Below are 19908 nucleotides of genomic sequence, written 5' to 3' on the forward strand. Positions count from 1 at the left end.
CCTCCCATTCTCCAGGTGCTTGCTCAGCACAAAGAAGTGAGTGTATGAGCCTGGATGTGCAGCAAGGAAACAGTGGCATAGAGACAGAGTTAGTGAAGTAGGTAAGAACATCAATCCTGGAAAGTTTGCTTGACAAATCAGGATATGATGAGACTTCTTTGGTCTATCTGTGAAGCTGCTAATAAACTATTATCCAACAATGCTTTTAAATACTGCTGAAAGTCATTTAGAAGAGAGGGACTTTAGACAAGAAGAGGGCCACAGTCTTTTCCCTCAACATGTCCTCTCCTGCTTCACCCTTCACCCCTGTCCAATCCCTGACTGTGAATACCCTAATGACATAAACAGAGTAGTAATCACATTAACGCCAGTTACGGCTAAAGGCACTCTTAAGAGGCACTGTACTGACAAGCCTCCTTCCTCCCAAAGCACTCACTCCAACACCTATAAACACTTATGATTATTGGCAAAGACCTGTATTAGCATAATCACTTTTTCAGGTGTTTGTAAGTGCTCCCTCAAGCCGTAGCGACAGATAACTTTGAGGAACGGCCGTGACATGCTGTGTCCCCCGTGTCTTCCGCCTTTCTGCCTTCATCCTCCTCTGTTCCTCTTCCTCCGTCTCCTTTCGGAGGACCCGCAAGCTAATCCTGTTAGCTTGTTCCTCCATTAGCTTAATGACCAATATCAGTGAAAGCAACATGGTCACACTAGGACGGCCTTAGATGACTACTGGGGTTGGTCAAGGACAAAGCAAACAAACGAAAAAAAAAAAAGAATTAGAGGTCAAGACAAGTCTGGCAACTTTTATAAGTAGGACCAGAAAGTTTGAGGATACATCTCAGGGTGGAGACTGCTTCAAGTCTATACTCAAGTAAATCTCTTACCATGTTTTATGAGTTTGGGGACATGCCTTGCTTGGGTCACTAACATTACAGCAATCAGTAGCCTCAGTTTTATCATCTGGCAGCAAAGACAACTCCCTCTTTAAATACCTCTGGTTGTTTGTAAATCACCAATTAAGTTGGCCATGTTCCGGCAGATGTGAGCTGTTTAAAAAAAGCTGAGTTCATAGGACTCCAGTGGGGCATTGTTGGGAAAAATGAAGGAAACTTGTGCCAGGCACCTCTGAAGTTAAGGGATTGAACATATAAAGGTGTGTGTGTGTGATGGACATCCAGAAATAACCACTGCTGTTGTTTTCGTACCTCCATCCAAGGCATCTAGCGGCTGACTGCTGCACACTGCCATGGCTCAATCTAGTGACCTGTTCTCTCCTGATGAACTGCATTGTGTGTTAAAGGGGGGAAGAGTTGGCAAAAATGAAATGTGTTTCCAGTAAAGATGCACCAGTCAGAGATTTCTGTGAAGTTCTGAAGTAAGATGACTATGATTTCTCTGCAACAGAATATTTTGGGCTGCCTCTTGAAGAAATTGAGATTGATTCAACATGGAAATGTTTATACCATGGTAACACAATCATTTGTGAGAAATAACCCTAACTTACTCAACCGTCTCTCAGAAAACGTCTGCATCACTGGGAATCTACAAACACAGTAAAGTTACAGGGTTGAGGTATCTGTAACAAACCTTTCCCTTTTAAAGAAAATTACAGCACATCCCCTTTTACAAGGCAAATTACAACTCAATAACATTTTATTTTCGCAAGCAACTTAAATATACCCTAGATCAGGTCATAAGATACCAAGATTTTCTACCTATGGTGGCCCTGAGGTGCAAACCACTTCAACAAATTCAAAAACACAACATTGACAAAACGGAAAGGGTATGTCCCAGTTGGAGACATAAGAAGTCGCTGGTTGGACAATAGGCATGAATGCGTACACGCTGAGTCCTACTTCGCCGCCATCTTGAAGGTGGCAGTGGAGAAAATGTTTCAACGGTTTTACAGCACAAAGCTATTGACCTTCTGCTGACGTTTCATTTTCCACTTGGGCTGCAAAACTAGACACAAAATCCAACCACTGCATTGACCTTGATTACCAAGTTTAAGGTGTAATAATAGTTCTCTTTTCAGACACATATACACCTGAGTTACACTATGATTTATATAGTGGTTTGTTTTGCAGTTTGTGATGATGGTGTGAGTGGTATGTCTACAATTTAAGGAACCATAAAACGACCCTGATCAATATCATGTCCTCTTCCTGGTGGCAGTAGAGTAACCGATACCATATTTGCTGCCCTTTTCTTATTGCTGCAATACGTGGAATGGTTCAAAAATACTTTGTTAGCATTTTTGTCGTGATTTTTAGTTTTCTGCATTCCAGATTATTGTTGATTTATGTTTTTTCTATATTTTCCGTGTTCTCTTTCAGTTCTCCCACACACTTTTGTCCTCTCTCTCTCTCTTCTAAAGTCCCCTCTTTCAGCCCCTTGCAATGAAATGGCAGCTAAGGGCTTGTCAGTGTGGTTTCTCCTCTCTGCTGATCCTATTTCAAAGGGACCTGGAGATCCAGCATTAGCCTCAGCTCTGCTGCTCTCCAGCCCTAACTCTCCCCAGACTTTAAGTTTTCAGAAAGGGAGAAACAGACTGAGAGAGAGTGGGAGCTTCTCTTTTATTCCATTAGAGGACAGACTTGTTTGTAAGATCCTCCTTCCTCCCTCACACAGTTCTTTGCTCCTCTGTTCTTGGATAATAATAATAAAAAAATGAAAAACATCAAACGCCTTGTCAAAATGTCCTTTATCCCTTTGAATTACTTTTCCTCCATTCCCAAGAGAACGGCTATTAAGGACAATAGTGGGCTCATGTAGATATCTTATGTGCCATTGTTGTGAGTTTTGACATCCGTTGTTCTGACTTTCTGATTCGCATCATTGTGTCCAACTCCTTGGATGCAAACCCCTCCCCCCAAAAAAAACAAACTATTATCTTTGCTTGTGGCATGAGCACACTTTTGTCAAATGTTTATATCGCTCAAGATATGCTGGTGCCTCAATGGGTGAAACAATGAATTTGCAGAAGTCTTAAGTGTTGTGTGGTGGCACTCGTGTCCTTTACAAACGCTTTAGGTTATCTTTAAGACTGTCCCCTCCATGCCGCACTTCCAGCTGCCTTTCTTCTTCCTCCTGACTCTTTCATTCACTTTCCAGAGTCCTCTGTGATTTCCTCTCTCTGAAAAGCACAAACCCCCTTATCTTCCTTCCTAGTCATCACAATAGCAGAAAAAGAGTATGTTTTCCTCCCACTGCATTTACATTGTCTGCTTGCACATTACGCTAGCTTCAGGATTAGAGTATGCAGGGTACGAATCAAAGGAAAAGCTACAGCAGAACACAGGTTATTGCAACCATTTTTATGAGGGATACATGGGCTCTCCTTTTGAAGCCATAAAAAAAAAAAACACACACACACACATAATCAGGAAGTGTGTGTTAATGTAACTGGCACATTTTATTTGTGCTTATGAGAGAGAGGAGGAAGGGAATGAGTGAGAGCAGAAAAGCGTATGGGCAAATGGCTTTTTTATGATGGAAAAATTCCATAGTGGGTCAAAGCCCATTGCAGGTGGCAGCAATTAACTGTAATTTTTGCAGATTGTAATGATCCATAATTTACCATTATACCCCCTTCCAACTCTTTTCAGTCAGGAGAGAAAGGTTTGTGTGGAGATTTGATTTGGTGCACATTTTACGCAGCATTATGTTCTTTAAGTGGGAGACTTCGGAGGGGGGCCTCCGTGGCTGCGGACACGCGAGATAGGAGGCAAAACCACAAAACATCAAACTCTTTTCACTACGACTCAACCACAGCATTTCTCCTTTCTGCTCTTTCTCTGCCCTCTTCTTTCTGCTTTGTCTCTCTAAGCCACGGCCGGCTTAAAACACATGCGCTTCCCGTCATACATGGACCATCTTTCTCTCTCCCTGTCTCTTGTTTGTCCTCACTTGCATAGAAGGGCCGTGGATTTCGGGTTCAGTGTCTGCAAATGACTTTAGAAGAATTGCCTGCAGTGGGGAAAAAGAGAGAGAGAGAAGAAAGGGGAAAAAAACCGGCAAAAGATGAAAGAAGGAGCACATTTGCAAGCGGTGGATGCTTCTTATTTTGCATAGCTCTCACTTCTGCTTCCCCCCCTATTTTCCTTTTCTATTCACCTGAGAGGATTTAAATAAATCCATAAAGCATGAAATATCAGAAATAGAAAAGCAATGCATGAAATGCATTTTCAAAGGAGCCTCCCCACCCACACACTAACACGCGGACACAGTTTTTCTCGTGGCTTTTATTTCCTGTGAACGTGTGGTTTTTTGTGATAAACAGTGGTACAATTATTAACATGTGACCCCTTATTTGTATTCATTGTTAATATGCAGCATTCGATACATGTCCCACTTTAGAATCGTTAATTTCGTAAACAGAGTAGTGGAGGGAAGATGAGTGTGTTTAATGAGATTAGGCGTGCATTGTCAAGCAAATCTCAGGTCAGTGTACAAGTGCAATTGAAAGTCAATTACTGTTTGAATTATTTCTGTGCTCTCTCATCTGTATGAATTGTGCATTGGCAGCAGGAGATATGCCTTGTGTTTTGTTAATGTGCTGAAAATATTTAGTCTTTTACAAAACTCGATTTACTGACCTTTTTGTTAAATTGTAAAATGTTGACAATGTAGTTTCTGTTTCATTTTAAAACATTTTGAATTTATTTAATTTATTTTGGGCTATTTTTGTTAAAGTACATTAAAGAAAGTGAAACTAAACTTTTATATATTTAAAAAAAATCATATGTTGTATGTTTTATCCATCTGTGCTTTATTTACTTTTGGTTTTATGCTTTTCTAACTTGATGTACTCTGTGTGTGTGTGTGTTTTTTTTGTCAGATAAAGATGAGCCCAGCAGTTACACCTGCACCACATGCAAGCAGCCCTTCACCAGTGCCTGGTTCCTGCTCCAGCATGCCCAGAACACTCACGGCTTCCGCATCTATCTGGAGAGTGAACCTGGCAGCCCTCTCACCCCACGTGTAGCTGCCGCTCCTGGGATGGGGGGTGACTGTGCCTCCTCTCAGCCGCCCCTCCACGCGGTTCACTTGGCTGATGGCAGCCCTTACAGCCTCTTAAGGATGCCGGGATCAGGGTCTGGCCGGGATTCGGCATCCACGCCGCGCGAGGGCCGTTACCCCCGCACCCCTCCGCTCTTCAGCCCACCGCCACGCCACCATCTCAGCCCGGATGATCTTGCCCTGGCAACCCACCATCCTAGCGCCTTCGACAGAGTGATGAGACTGAATTCAGTGCCATTAGAACCCCCTCAGAGCATGGACTTCTCTAGACGCCTGAGGGAGCTTGCTGGGAATGCCACAGGAGGTTCTCCGCCTCTCTCCCCTAACAGACCTAACCCTATGCAACGGCTGCTCCAGCCATTCCAGCCAGGTTCTAAGCCTCCATTTACAGCTACGCCTCCCCTATCCACCTCTCAGTCCCCGTCTGGTTCACGCTCCACTCCTAATCCTGTATCTAATGCAGTTCAGCCAGGCACTCCTCTCAAGGCAAAGTCTTGCGAGTTCTGCGGTAAGACCTTCAAGTTCCAGAGTAACCTTATCGTTCACCGGCGAAGTCACACAGGGGAAAAGCCATTCAAGTGTCACCTCTGCAACCACGCCTGCACACAGGCCAGCAAGCTAAAGCGCCACATGAAGACGCATTGTCAGAACAAGTCGTCGGCGCTCAACGCCAAGTCAGACGATGGCCTCTCGACTGCCAGCTCACCTGAACCTGGCACAAGCGACATACTAGGTAGTGCCACTGATGCACTCAAGTCAGTGGTGGCTAAGTTCAAGACTGAGAACAACGGAATTATGCCTGAAAATGAAGAAGAGGAGGAGGAGGAAGACGAAGAGGAGGAAGAGGAAGACGATGAAGAAGAGGAGGAGGAAGAAGAGGAGGAAGGAGATGAGGAGGAAATCGATAGCAAGGCTAGAGTTGAAGAAGGGGGAAGGAATAACTATCGCTTCAGCCTCCGGCTGGAAGGGGCCCGACACCACCAGAACAGCGACGCTCTACACCCGCATCACCGGAGCTTGTCTAGAGAGCACGGCGATGATGACTCAGCTGTTGAGTTAGACCGTGCAGATGAAGCATCGACCACCGCCATGAACGGGTTGGGATCACTATCCAACGACACTCTCTCTAGAAAGCTACTGGGCGGTGGGATCAGTCCTGGCTCACTGAGCCCTCTATCCAAACGCATCAAGGTGGAAAAAGACCTCGACCCCCCTACACCAACCATCCCAAACACAGAGAATGTCTATTCTCAATGGCTAGCTGGCTATGCCGCCTCCCGACAACTCAAGGACCCCTTCATCAGTTTTACAGGTGGGGACTCCAGACAATCACCCTTTACCTCCTCATCTGAGCACTCATCAGAAAACGGCAGCTTGCGCTACTCCACCCCACCCGCTGAACTCGATGGGGAACGGGCCCCTTCGGGACGGAGCGGCACGGGCAGCGGCGCCAGCACTCCACACGGCGGCAGCGGAAACGGGCGGCCGAGCTCCAAGGACGGCCGCCGCAGCGACACCTGTGAATTTTGCGGCAAGGTGTTCAAGAACTGCAGCAACCTGACGGTGCACCGACGCAGCCACACTGGAGAGCGGCCGTACAAGTGCGAGCTGTGCAGCTACGCGTGTGCCCAGAGCTCAAAACTCACCCGCCACATGAAGACCCACGGACAGATGGGCAAGGACGTGTACAAATGTGAAATTTGCCACATGCCTTTCAGTGTGTACAGCACTCTAGAAAAACACATGAAGAAGTGGCACAGTGACCGCCCTCTGGCTAATGACATTAAAACTGAATAGGCAAAGAGCAGTTCTCTCTCAGATGCCCCTCCCTGCCGCCAGCTAAAAAGCAACCCAGGCTTTGTAGCCAATGAGCAATGGGGAAAAGACAACAGGGTTAGACACCAGAATGCCGTGCAGCCCTGATCTCCATCCCCTTCTGGAGAAAACTTGATGCATGATCCAGTACTGGGCAATACTATTGCATCAGAACTTTTTGAGCCTTTTTATTGTGCAATAATTTACACATTTTGTATTTTTTGTAACTGGACAGCATGCTTGGTGTGTTTTGGCTACTTAAAGAGAAGATTGTCCTTAGCTGGAGGATTTTGGTTGTACATGTGTTGCTGTTGATACTTTTGATTTTTCTCAGCATAACAAAAAAACAAAAAACAAACAACAAACAAAAGCAAAAACAAAAAAACAATACAGTTAGTTATAACCCAAGCTGCATACAGTACATACTGTTTTACATATCATGTACAGTTTTGTGTTCAAACATAGCAGACAGTGTCATATTGTCAAAACATCAAGACAAGCAGGGTCAAACATAAAACCAATCTTTGTGAAAGATTTTCCATGCAACATTGAGATGAGATATATATATCCATATGTATATAAAATTGGGCTGCCTATCAAATGCTAGGCACTAGATTAAATATTTCTTTTAAAAACATCAATGAAACTAAACTAATGATGTGGTGTGACATGACGATAAAGAGTGCCTTGGATATTTTACCTGCAATGGTTAATTCTCCTTTTTGCTGTAAGCTTGGAGTTTCAGCTATAAATGATTACAATACATGGGAAGATGCAGGTCCTTGCATCAAGCACCTGCACAACCCGTTTTTTTCTTTTTTCTTTTAACTTTGCAAAACATAGGGAACCAGCTGAAACAAACCTAGAAAAAAAAACCCTGAATTTTGCAAATCTCTGGTAAATCATTTAACTACCTGACTCATGCATATTAATGTGTTCATGATTACAATTCTGTTTACTGGCATGTTACATGCTTAAAAGGGGTCGGAGGTTTCTGGTTTTGGTGTTTGTGGTACAACTGAAAAAAAAAAAGAAAAGGTACTCTGACAAGTTGTTATAACCAACATGAAGCTCTTAAAGGTTCCAGAGTGATTATTTTCTTTGAACATTAAAAATGCAAGTGTTATTTTGTAAACAGCACAGATTTTTTTCCCCCTTCTGTGTTTGCCATCCAGACTGTAATTTCAGCAGCCACTCGAAGGTGAAACGGGATTTAGTTCTGGTAACTCAAGCAGATTATAGGTGAGTGATTTGGTTTTAGAGCCTGACAGTAGATGGACAGTAGAGATGCACCAATCACACCTTTCATGTCTGTTACCTGTTTCTGGTTTTCTTTTGAGGTCTGACCTGCTGATTCCGATTTAGACATATTCCACTTTTTTCTCTCTCTCTCAGACCATTGCACATAAAATAGAAAAATACCTAATTCTTTGAGATATTAGTTTTGAATCCATATGAAAAGGCATCAAATCATTGAAATCTTGATCTCATTCAAGAAGAAATGAGGTCTGTAAGTGTGGCTTGTAGACTGAAAATGGTTTGAGAATTTATGTTGGAGAGAATTGAACATTTTTCAGTATTTTACCTGTGCAAAAATTAGCCTACTCTGGTTTCTGGTCAACTGATTAAGGCGTCTGCAACGATTGGGTTTAACAAGCGTCTGACACAGGAAGCCTTTGGTGACTTTGTCAGGAAATGTGAGGGTGGGTGATTGGCAGAAATCCACAAGTCAGTTTTTTTTCTGGCCTATACAAATTTCATTATTTATTTATTTTTTACTATTCATGTATAATTTTAACAGCTCATATTTTTTCTACAGATAAAAAGCATAAAGAAAAACTTAATGTCACAGGCCCCACAGAATTGAAAAAAAGATAATGCAGCCTTATTTCCATTAATGTCTGTAACCCTACATTTGATTTTAGACAAACTAAACAGAAAAGTGCACCAAAACAAGATGTTTATTGATGAGTTTGTGCACAAATGGTGCAGATTTTCAGTTTTTAACCTAGCAGAAAATTGTTTGATTCTGAACTCTGGTTGATGAATTGGTGCATCTCTTTTGATCGAGTTTAACAAACGTCTCTACAATGTCAAACACATTTCTGATATATTTTTGAAACATGAAAGAAATCCAAAACCTTTTGCATCAAAAACTTTTCAATATGAAAATTTAAATTCTTTGGAAAAAACACCCCCTGTTCACACAAGTTTTATTAATAAAAAGGTCAATTTTTTTTTTAAAGAAATTTTTCTCCTAATGGAGGCTGTTTTTCTATTATTTTTATTTCCATCCTTTGTCAATGATGATGATGATAATATAGCACTTGTCACTCTGCCTTGGATTCTGTATCTGTCTCTCTAATCGGAGGTACAGCTGGTTGAGTATAAAATGAGGACCAGATTCCAGTCTGGCGCTACCTTACATGCACTGTTCAATTTTCCCAGTTTACAGTTGGGCGCTCAAGGGAAAACTTGCTCTTATGCTGGCAGATTAGTGTGGTGTCATTGCTTAGCATTAAAATTGGGAAAAAAAAGAAAAGAGGGGAAAAAAAGAGAAAAGGTTTTGAACTAGAGACATTTGCCAGCCATGTTTTTGTCTGAGAGCTAAACAGGAATTTTGCTTTTGGAGGCATAAATGCAGGAATTGCCATACGAACGTTAAACATAGTACAACTCAGAGAAGTAAAATTTGATTAAAAAAGTAAATAAAATCTCTGAAGTAACACTCTTTGGGGAGAATCTTATTTAATTTTTTGTTGTTGCTGTTTGTTTATTGATGTTTCTCTAATCTGTCCTATACATCCAGGACTTGATCACTCTGTAAAGAATTGTGTAAAAAAAAAAGAAAATGGAAAAAAAGAAAAAAAAAACTTGTCTCTCATCTTTTTGCCTTTACAATGAAATAAACGTCTTCAGGTTGAACAAAAATTTGCATTGAGGAGAGATTTATGATATACAAATATATGGAAGAGAGAACCTAAAAAGCATAGGAAAATGCACACTCTTGTAAGTTCCTATGTTCAAAACACATCTATGGTCTACTTTTTTCTTGTATTTAGAATGGTATTTGAAATTAATGTTCACTTAGCTTAGGCACTTATAGTATTTATGTTGGAGCCTTTATTTTTAACTGTTTTGCTTGTACTCTAAAAGTTTCAATGTACTCTTTTTTTTTTCTGTAGTGAAAAAAAAAAATCCCAACAAGCTGCCACCGTATATTTTCTTAATTTGGCAGGATAATCTAGTGTGAATAATTTGTATGCTCGGGAAAAAACTGTTATGTTTTTTTGAAAAATAAAAAGTGGTGGCGTTCCCCAAAGGGTGATAGGTCATATGATGACCTTTTCAGGCAGTCCCGCTTGGGGAGCTGGCCACACTGAGGTAAAAACAGGTGGTTGTAAATATCCTTTTAGTTTGTTTATAATTTTTTTTCTCTCCTGCCATTTTATATGCAGTAATACAAGCTATTGTTGGGTTTTTCTTGGTAGCCAACTTTTTACTGTCATGTACCACCTGAAAACATTCCAGCTGTCATTAAAAAAAAAAAAGCAAAACAAAAAAACAAACAAATAAAAAAAACGTTTTATCATATGCAATCAGTCCAATATCAACCTGAAAAAGTTTTCTTTCATAGACAAAACAGACCATGGTGCTTTTTGATTTGAAGATGGTACAACTCATATGCAAGGAGTAAAATCACAAACAGAAATGTAGGTACATGCTGTCATACCGCTGGTGTTGGGATACGCTTAAGATTCAATTCTGTGTTCTGTATTCGCCTTCAGGCTATTTGCTCTGAACTGAACCTGAAGTCGGCCCCTGGCATAGGCCGACATTATTTATTATGACTATACAAACAAACACCTGCTCTGTTCAGAACGGAGCCACTGCAAAAACAGATCAGTTCAGTTCTTCTCCCTCCTTGATGAATTGTGACCGCTTAACTTTGATGACCAAAAGTCATTGTCCAACATCTATGAGTTTTTGCTCGACTTACAAGTTTGTTGTTATTGTTTTCAGTTTATGGAAATGCCACTCTATTTTCAGCTGTTTTCTTCACTCAGCCATTTTGTCTTGATAATAATAATAAAATGTATTATATACATTTCTGAATTCTGTGCTTCTTCTGTTGCTCCACCTGTTGCAGCCTGTCTTCCCGGAAATATGTAAATCTTACAGTAAGACACATCAAAACTCAGAGAAACAATTCAATTTAACATTAGACTGAGCTTCACTGCTGTTTAATTATAATGTGGCAACTCTGAGCTGTTCCCTTGCTGGGTGACCAAAGCATCAATGTTATACACTTTTCAAAAAAGGATTCACTCCCCTTGAACTTTTTCACTTTCTCTTACCACACAACAGGATTTAGAAATGGACATTAACCGGCGAAGCTTCAGAGAACCACTGTAAAAGACGTTGAACACACAATCTTTGTGTTGGCTTATTACATAAATAATCAGTAAAATACGCTGCAGTTTGTGGCTGCAATGTGATCAAATGTAAAAATAAAAAAGTAAGTTGAAGGAATGCTTTTACAACTGTATTCAGTGTTGAGTAGAAAGAAAGTCAATTTGCACATGTCTTTCAGTTAGTTATTTGCCAGAATCGATAACTCCAGATCCTTTATTGGTTTACAGCCTGTAAAGTATGTATTTACTGAGTTACTGTCCAGACTTACTGACACTGAGGTATAGTGGCATAAAAAGGCCAAAGGGTGAAGTTTAGCTCTTTATTCGCAGGACAGTAAATAGAGACCTTGCTGTCCCTAATTGTACATGCAGCATTCAAGTCATACACACACATACATACACACACATGCGATAAAAAGGCACACACAAGTCAGAGGGCGCTGGTAATATGACCCTTTTTTACTGGCTATATAAACACTCAGAGCGATGCACCTGGGAAACACTATGCATACATTACAAAGGTATAAACTAACCCAGCCATTTGCATGCTTGTCAGTGCATCTAGTGGTAACAGACAACATCATATGCAAAACATAAAAACACAAAGCGTAATCTACAGCAAGGAAACAATAAAAAAAAAAAAATGGTGCCATCATAACCTCAACTGTCTGAGGTTCAAGGTCGGATCAGTCTGTCTCTGGAATCGTTCGACCGTTCCCGCTCCACCTCCTTCACCTTCCCCTTAAGTCTACCTGTGCTTTGGATTGAGCCAACCCTGCAGTGTGCAAAAGGAAACCCCGACACTGACAGACAAACACGTATCGGTGCCAAACGTTGCAGTCGTCACTCAAATCCCGAGTGACACGCAGAGGCTTGACCCCCTCTGTGTGTTAGTGCACCCACTAAATGTATACCTAAAGCAGCACAAACAAATAAAATAGGGCAATCAAAATTTCATGAATGCATTGTCCAAGATGCCAGAAACAAACTTCAGGGGTAATTTGTGACCACGCAGGACAAAAACAGGAAAAGCATCTCTCTCAACTAAGGCTTGCATATGATCTTCTCAACCCCTTCCAGCCCCCCCAAGTCTTTTTCCCTCTGAGGTCAAAGTTTTCACCTTATCTGGAAGCCATCAGGAGTACCAGTTCCACCTTTGTGAGTCATTTTGTTTAAACTGTTGCACGTCGTTAAAATCCCTCTCTCTAATTCTGAGAAAGGGAGAGCAAGAGGGAGCGAGAGAGAGAGAGAAAAAAGTCACACACACAGACGTTTAAAGCAATACTTCATAAGCGAGGTAATCCAGGACTCTGCCAAGTCGTTCCCTGCCAGCTACAGCGCATATTGTCTAGCGGGCAGACCACGTCTCAGATGTTGTGAAGTGGTGAGACCGGGAAGAAGGAGGAGCAGGAGGGGGAAGGGCGTGGGGGTTGGTTCTGCTGTGATCCATTTTACTGTTTTGGCCGGGACTTTCTTCTTACTGTGTGGTCACAGGGCAGATCGGCGCGGCCACTGAGGACGCTTGCGGGCTCCGGTTCCATGCAGAAGCCACATGGTCAAGACAAGAATGAGAGGTGTAAGGAGAGAGAGAGAGGAAGTTTTGGGATAAAGTCATTCTGCTTTTCTCATTTGTGCTCTCACTTTCTCTCCCTGGCTCTGCCTCCTCTCACTTCCTCCTTGATCTTGGCCGTCAGCTTCAGTCTTCAACTTCAACTGAAGCCTTGTCCTTCCACCGGTCCGTCTGTCCATCCGACTGTCCTCTCCCCTTTCTCCCTTCTCCACCCCCTCTCTCGTCTTTCTCTCCTCTCAGACAGACAGAGCTACCCTCCTGGACGTTTCCTTTCTGCCGTCCTGCCCCAACAAAGGTGCTCAGTCATGTGAAACCTAATCTTCAGCCCCCCAAAACCTAACCCTTGACCCCTTCAGTCTTCACACAGCCATAGGGGGAGGGGAGTAAAGGCAGGAAAGGGAGGCTTTTGGGAAAAGGTCAAATTCCCCAAGACACTTTTGTGTATGCACGTGTGTGTGCGTCTGTGCATGCACGAGAGTGTGCATGCAGCCGATCTGTTATGCGGGTTTTTTGTTGCAAGACAAGCATGTGCGTTTAATTCTGCGTACAAGCATGAATGAAGGGTAAATTCTCCTCTCTACTGTATCATCCTTGCTTTGAACTTGTTGTATGTGCTTGCTTCCTATTAAAGGCAAACACTTGTGTCTTTATTTTAGAGCACTTTCAGCCCTGAAGCGTCGGGACCCCATAGACAAAACACGCACTTTGTTTTCCGTACCTGCCTGGACACAGCTCCTCCCTCTACCTTGTGAAGGCAAACCTCAGATCTGTGTGAGTGTGTCTGTGGGATACAGTTAGTATATGTGTGAGGCGCGGGGTGTCAGCTGTCCTGGGTGATTAGTGCTTTTATATTGTTCCAAGGAGCCCGGACGAGGCCCCTCTTCACCGCAACGCGGCACAGCTGCAGTCTGCCTCTTCATCGCTGCTCTTCAGTCCTCTCCTACTCACAGACACTCGTGAGGCGTGAGCTAGATAAAAAAGGAAAAAAAAAATCTGTCTAAATCAGCCGCAAATCCTTGAAAAAAAAAACACCAAAGTGGAACTGTGAGAGATACAAGAAGCTGAAAAGGGGGAAGAAGCATTTGAAAAAAAGGAGCAAGACAGGAAGAAGAGGCATATTAAAAAAGGTTACAAAGTTAATTCAACAAGTCTACTTTTTCCTGGACAGGATTTTTTTTTTGGATTCTTGGTGTGTTTCTGTCTTGAAACACACCAAGAAGATAAGACAGAGAAGAGAATAAAATTAAGAAAGTGAAGTGTTGTTGCCTTGCAGCATGAAAATCCTGGGTTTGGATTCCAGCCTGTGGTCTTTCTGCATGCATTTTGCATGTCCTCCCCTGTGCCTGTGTGGGTTCTTCCCACAGTCCAAAAACATCAGATAGGTTAATTAAATACTATACAATTTCCCTTAGATATGAGTGTGTGCATGGTTGATTGTGTGTCTCTGTACTGCCCTCGCAGCCCGTCCAGGTTGTACCGTGCCTCTCACCTATTTTACCACTGGAGAAGCGGAGCTGACCCCCCTGCAACCTGGAAAGAATAAGCGAGTATACCTCAGGGGTCCTGAAATCCAGGCGCCGAGAACCGGCGTCCTGCAACTTTTAGATGTGTCTGAGCTTCATCACACCTGAGTCAAATAATCAGGTGTTTTGAAGGATGGTTTTCATCCATCTAACAGAACTAGCAGAAAAACTAAAACCTCTTCCTAGAGTCTAGACAGTAACTCACTTCAGTTTCCCTCGAAAGATTCCAAGGTGTTTCCACGGTCAAAAGTATCAAGCATCATGAAGACATCTTAATCAATTCCCTTAACCATCTCAACAGACTCTTTTCAAAGCATCTCTACTCCAAACTCCACTCAGAGGATGAAAATAAATACAGACACCTTATGGAGAAAGCTTAATTTGCTTTTTGGCTTGTTCACTGCGAAGGACAAGAGGAATGCCTACATGACTGGAAACAAAGCTTCAGTCCATCTCCTGCTTCACGTGTTAACAGGAAGCCAAGATGCTTTCACTGCTCCACTTAAAGCAGTGATCGACCTAAAATCTAATAGGATAAATCTACTCTTTTCCATCGGAGAACTATAGCTTCAGATTTAAAACAGATTTTAAATTTGTTTTGTGAAACGCATGTCTAGAAAAATAGCGCATAGAAAACATCCATTTGCAGTCCATACCTTTATTTAAGGGGCATGATGAGGTGCAGTTATCATCTTACAATGTAATAAAGATGATAATAATAATATGAATAGGGAGTGCATTCAACTGTATCTGCATAAGTTGATCTTGTTTTGGAGTCGACGTAACATTTTACAATAGAATACAATAGAATAAAAGCTTACCTTTTATTCTAAAAGGTAAGCTTTTATAATCTTACCTTCTCATTATGCTGCTTGGTTGGTGCCATTCGTTCCATGCAGGGAAGATTAAAAATGGAGAACTGCACATCTGGCCTAACCCACAGATCAGGACATGCATAAGTTTTGCTATCAGTCAATGCCCATTGCATTTCAAGTTAGAAAAAAACTAAAAATCCCAAGTCGGAAACTAAAATTCTCAACTCAAAATCCATTATGGCTGCCTCACACAAAAAACTTAAACTTGTTTGAATCTCATCAAATCTTTCACACACTAACACATTGACCATAATCTTAACTTGTTAAAATATTTCAGCGCCTGGTCACTGAAAACATGAAAGCAAATCCCAGTTTTTTTTTTTTACGTGGAACTAGAACATTGTCAAATTGGTCAATTTCTCACTTTAGAGACAAATTGAACACAACAGAACTGACCAGCAGCACCTACTCTTGGTTTGCTTCAGGGCCTACAGAACGTTCTAAAAAAGGTCCACACTGAACTTCTCTTTTGAGAGGAAGCGCAGATTAGTGTGGTTAAAAACACTTTGGGGGCTGCAGACTTGTCTTGAAAATAAATGACATAAAAATTTCTTCTGAGTGCTACTAGCAGCAGCGGTACTTGTAACGCAAGTGGAGAACCATGGTTAGGTTAAGATTAGTCAGACATAAGTATATGCAAACTACCATGTCTTTTGCTTCCTTTAGCATCTTGTTTAGCAGGCTAATAAGTTTAGGGAAGCATTTCAAACAGAGATTTTTAAATCATCTTAAATGTGCTTAAGCCTAGCTTTTCACTTAATAGATGGTTCCTTTCACAAGCTAAGGACATAAGGACATGAAAAGGAGGGGTTGCCGGGGTTGGTCGGCCAGGTCTGGAAGAGTGCTATAGAAAAAGTATATCTGCTATGCATGGCTTGATTGGTGGCAGGATTTGTGGGGCAGAGCATTGTTCCCGACATTGAACTTGGGTGATCTTCAGCGTCTGAGCCAGAGCAACGGCTATTCTAAAGATTACAAAAGTGTATATATGCGCAAGAACACCCAAGCTAATAACTCCTCTCCTCTAACACCCTCCCAACCAGCTCCACTTCCTCGCGTCTCTGCTTTATCTCAACTGTCAACACCTGGCCCAAGCAGGAACCTCGCTCTATCTATGAACTTTAATCTGGCCCTGCAAGGCAAACAGAGCTGGGCTCGGACAAGGAGAGCGATTAGTCTGTCACGTTGCCCTCCAGTGCTTCAGCAGGGACAGGAAGAAACAAGGAGGAGAGCGGCTGGGAGAAAAAGACAGATCTGGATATTTGTTGGATGAATTCAGATTACGCTTTGTGAAATTAAAAAAGCAAACACACAAAGATGAAAAAGGCTGTACAATGTGGAGGGGAGTTAAGACTTGGGGAAGAGTGTCATAGTAAAAATAAGATAAGGGTGAAGACGGTGTGATGTTTAGAAGATGGTTGCAGTAGACATTATTTTAATAAAATTAAGTTTCAGCTGTTGAATCTTTCCATAATTTGTCACTTCACAATCAAAAGCTTCAATGTTGTATTGGGATTTCTTGTAATAGACCACCACACGTCTATTACTTGACATTGTGGAGTAAAATTCATTACATGTAATGTGTTGGAATGAGAAGAATAGTTTTCAAGTCTTGTGACAGATTTACAACTGGATATTTGTACTTTCAACAAATGAAAATAATCTAAACCATTCCATTGGAGATCTGTCTGCATGTTTAGAGTGAGAAGGGTTCCAGATAATAATATGTATTTATTCATCCATTACTTATCTTACAGAATTGAAATGCTTTTTACACTGCTGCATCATCTTCCACATGTTTGCTGTTTCATTATGTGGAAGGAAGTTTTTTGTTGAATGAAAATGCATGACCCGTTCACTGAATGCAACAGTGAGAAAAGCTTTTGCAGACTTTGTTCAACCAAAGGATTTCTAGTCATGGCAGCTGCATGAGTTGTTATACTGTCCGCATTTGGTAGCTATATTGTATTTACATGCATTTAACCTTTAACCTTTGTGATCAATATTTAGCCAGTGTACATATATGCCGTTTAATAAGTTTGTGTATATTTTCTGTGGGGTAGGCAGAGCTCAATGATCCACTCCAGTTGCTGCTGAGCTGATGGAGGATGAGACGCTTTGGGTTGAGGGTGGCAGGCTTTGGAAGTTACTGGGAGTTTCTGAGGGTTGTTGCCATGCGCTCGGTTCAGCCCAGGTTCATTCCTGAAGCCCAGAGGGTTACAGAAAGTGGGTTTAAAGGGGAGTGAAGAGGGATAGGGCTGCAGTCAGATGCTTGACCTGGCAGACTTTTAGCTTGCTACACTCTTTACATACTCTTCTCTGCCTGCAGATGCTGTTTTGTTTTTGTAAACCTATATCCAAGGAATATTAGATTTTCTTTCATAGTAGTTAGAGAGGCCAGAAATTTTGTGACACAATGTTTATTGTTTTTACAGGAGTCCCATTTAAACTTCTCTTATGGGTTTGTAGACAATGTGAATAGAAAACAATACTACTTCATCTAAACCATCAACTTCCCTTATAGATTCCATTTGAACCAGAATATTGAGAGATGTTTATCACATTTAATCAATGGCTGCACGCACATTCACTGCTCTAATTAATACATTAAAGAAACCCATCCTTAATACTAAGTTCTTGGCAAAATAAAGTCTACCACACTAATAAAGAAAAGTAATCTTGAGAAAAACATTGTTCCCATTTCTATAAAAACAAACAGTGAAAAACAAACAGTCTGACAATATACTTCTCTATTTTCATCCTGTATTCTCTCTGGACTATCTGGTTGCATTGTTGGTCTGTCTTCTTGTTTTTCTAATTATATCCCTCGGCCTCTTGTGACGGATGGCAGACCATCTCGACTGTGGTTCTGCTGTACATCTCATCTGGTCAAAAGAAGTTTATCTTTCGGTCTTCACCCAAAATCGGTCTTAAAGTCTGATGCAATCATGTGTTTGCTATTGCTGAACAATTTCTTCAGTGATTGTTCAGCAGTCATTATTTGTTTTGTTCACCTTTTTTCTCTCTTTGAGCGTGGGATTGCTTCTGCTGTGCTACAGATTCAGCTCCATCCAACCATCTTACCAACTGCATGGTTAAAAGGACCAGAAGAAAACTCCCCAAAAACCCGACTGTCAGCTCTGGTTGTGATGATCAAGCCTTCCAAGACTCTCAGTACCTTCATTTTAGTCACCTTGTATCTTCTTGTAGCTAGACTTACTTTTGTGTACCTAATGTTAAGTCCTCACTAAGAAAACTCTCAGAACTTTAAGTCTCTTTCTGAGTTGACTATCACTGGCGTACCTATGCTAGATACACTCAAACATCCACTGGAGCTTTTCTCTGGTCTTTCGTCTTTGCTCATAACTCATTTGCATCTCCACCCTTGTGTATCATCAGCAAATGCTGACAAATCTGAGCACAGGATTTCCAGAGCACTGCACACCTTCATGCCCTGATCATCCATCCTCCACAGCCACCTTGAGATCCTTAGTCACTAATGCAATTGCAGTAAGACCAAATACGTAAAATTTGTTCACTTTTTTAAGAGCTATAATGATCTTAATCTCTCTTTTCCCCGATCTTTTCTAGATTTACTCTTCAGAGTATCAGACACTGAAAGATGACGACAGATATTGTTGCATTCATCAGCCCTTTATAGGTATGCCTGTTCAATTGATAACAGAAATAGCAAATCAACCAGTCACATGATGGAGACACTGCAGTAAAGGAACTACATGTGAAGAAGATGATTTGAAGTTTTGAAATTACACCAGTAATTTGAAGTTCAATTTCTCTATTTTTGTGACACAGACTAGCCTCACAGAAATTGATTGGAAGTCCATGCTCAACCATCTCTCAGGTTTACTAAGAAATAACCACACTGATAGTGGTGGCCTTATGGTGAGGGGAATATTTTTTGAGAAATCATGGACCAGTCGGTGTAGTTAAAAGTGAAAACCTGCAGCTCAAGTTCTCAAGATGGACGCTCCTCAGGATTCTTGGTTTGGGCTTTCTTCTAATATTTCAGTCTTTATGGCACCGTGGTTGTATTTATTGGGGACAAATTCATTGTAGGGCTCCTTTTTTTTTTTTTACAAAGCACTCATCAGTTATTGTGTTCAACTTGTCTTGTTTCTTTGCAGGACACGTCACAGCTGCTGCCAAAGGACCCAAAGCCACTACACTCTTGGCTGAAAGAAACAAACAAACAAAGCCGTAAAACAAGAAAATCAAAGACAAAAAGGGGTCACAAATAATGAATGTACAAAAAAAACCATCTAGCTGAATTGCACCTTAGGAGTCTGTCTCCAGGATGAGTGAGGGTTAAGAAGCCTCTAAGCAGACCAGGAGCACAAAGGGCCCGGGCCCCGTCCTGTGTTACTGTTAGCCAGGCCCTTTAGATGAACTTGTCTCCTTTCAGCTGGCACTCTTATGCCCAGGTGTGTCCTTGTGTTTGTGTCTGCGTATGTGTCTGTGTGTATCTGCGGCTCTGACATCTCTTTGGCCCCGAGTGCTCCATTGAAAATAAGATGGAGAGCGAAGCAAATGAAAAGAGATAAAGTGCAAAACAAGGATGAGAGCAGGAATAAAAGAAGAGTGGCTTCCATGCATTTCAGGGCAAGGACAATGTCGGGCCTTTCTCCCACGCTCTGTCCAACACTCGCTCTGCCCCTATGGTTCTA

At 41.7% G+C, this 19908-nt stretch overlaps 1 protein-coding gene across 1 annotated transcript in view; it reads left to right on the forward strand.

Annotated features, from left to right (window-relative positions):
* bcl11ab (BCL11 transcription factor A b) overlaps positions 1-10956 on the forward strand; it is a 42975-nt gene extending 32019 nt beyond the window's left edge. Inside the window, exon 3 of the mRNA XM_055040927.1 lies at positions 4844-10956. Within this exon, the coding sequence (XP_054896902.1) occupies positions 4844-6822 (1979 nt within the window). The 3' untranslated portion in view covers positions 6823-10956. The remainder of the gene's footprint in view (positions 1-4843) is intronic.
* Positions 10957-19908: the final 8952 nt, after the last annotated feature.

This window comes from Poeciliopsis prolifica, unplaced genomic scaffold (assembly GCF_027474105.1).
Source record: "Poeciliopsis prolifica strain line A6 unplaced genomic scaffold, Auburn_PproV2 SCAFFOLD016, whole genome shotgun sequence".
Lineage (NCBI taxonomy): Eukaryota > Metazoa > Chordata > Actinopteri > Cyprinodontiformes > Poeciliidae > Poeciliopsis > Poeciliopsis prolifica.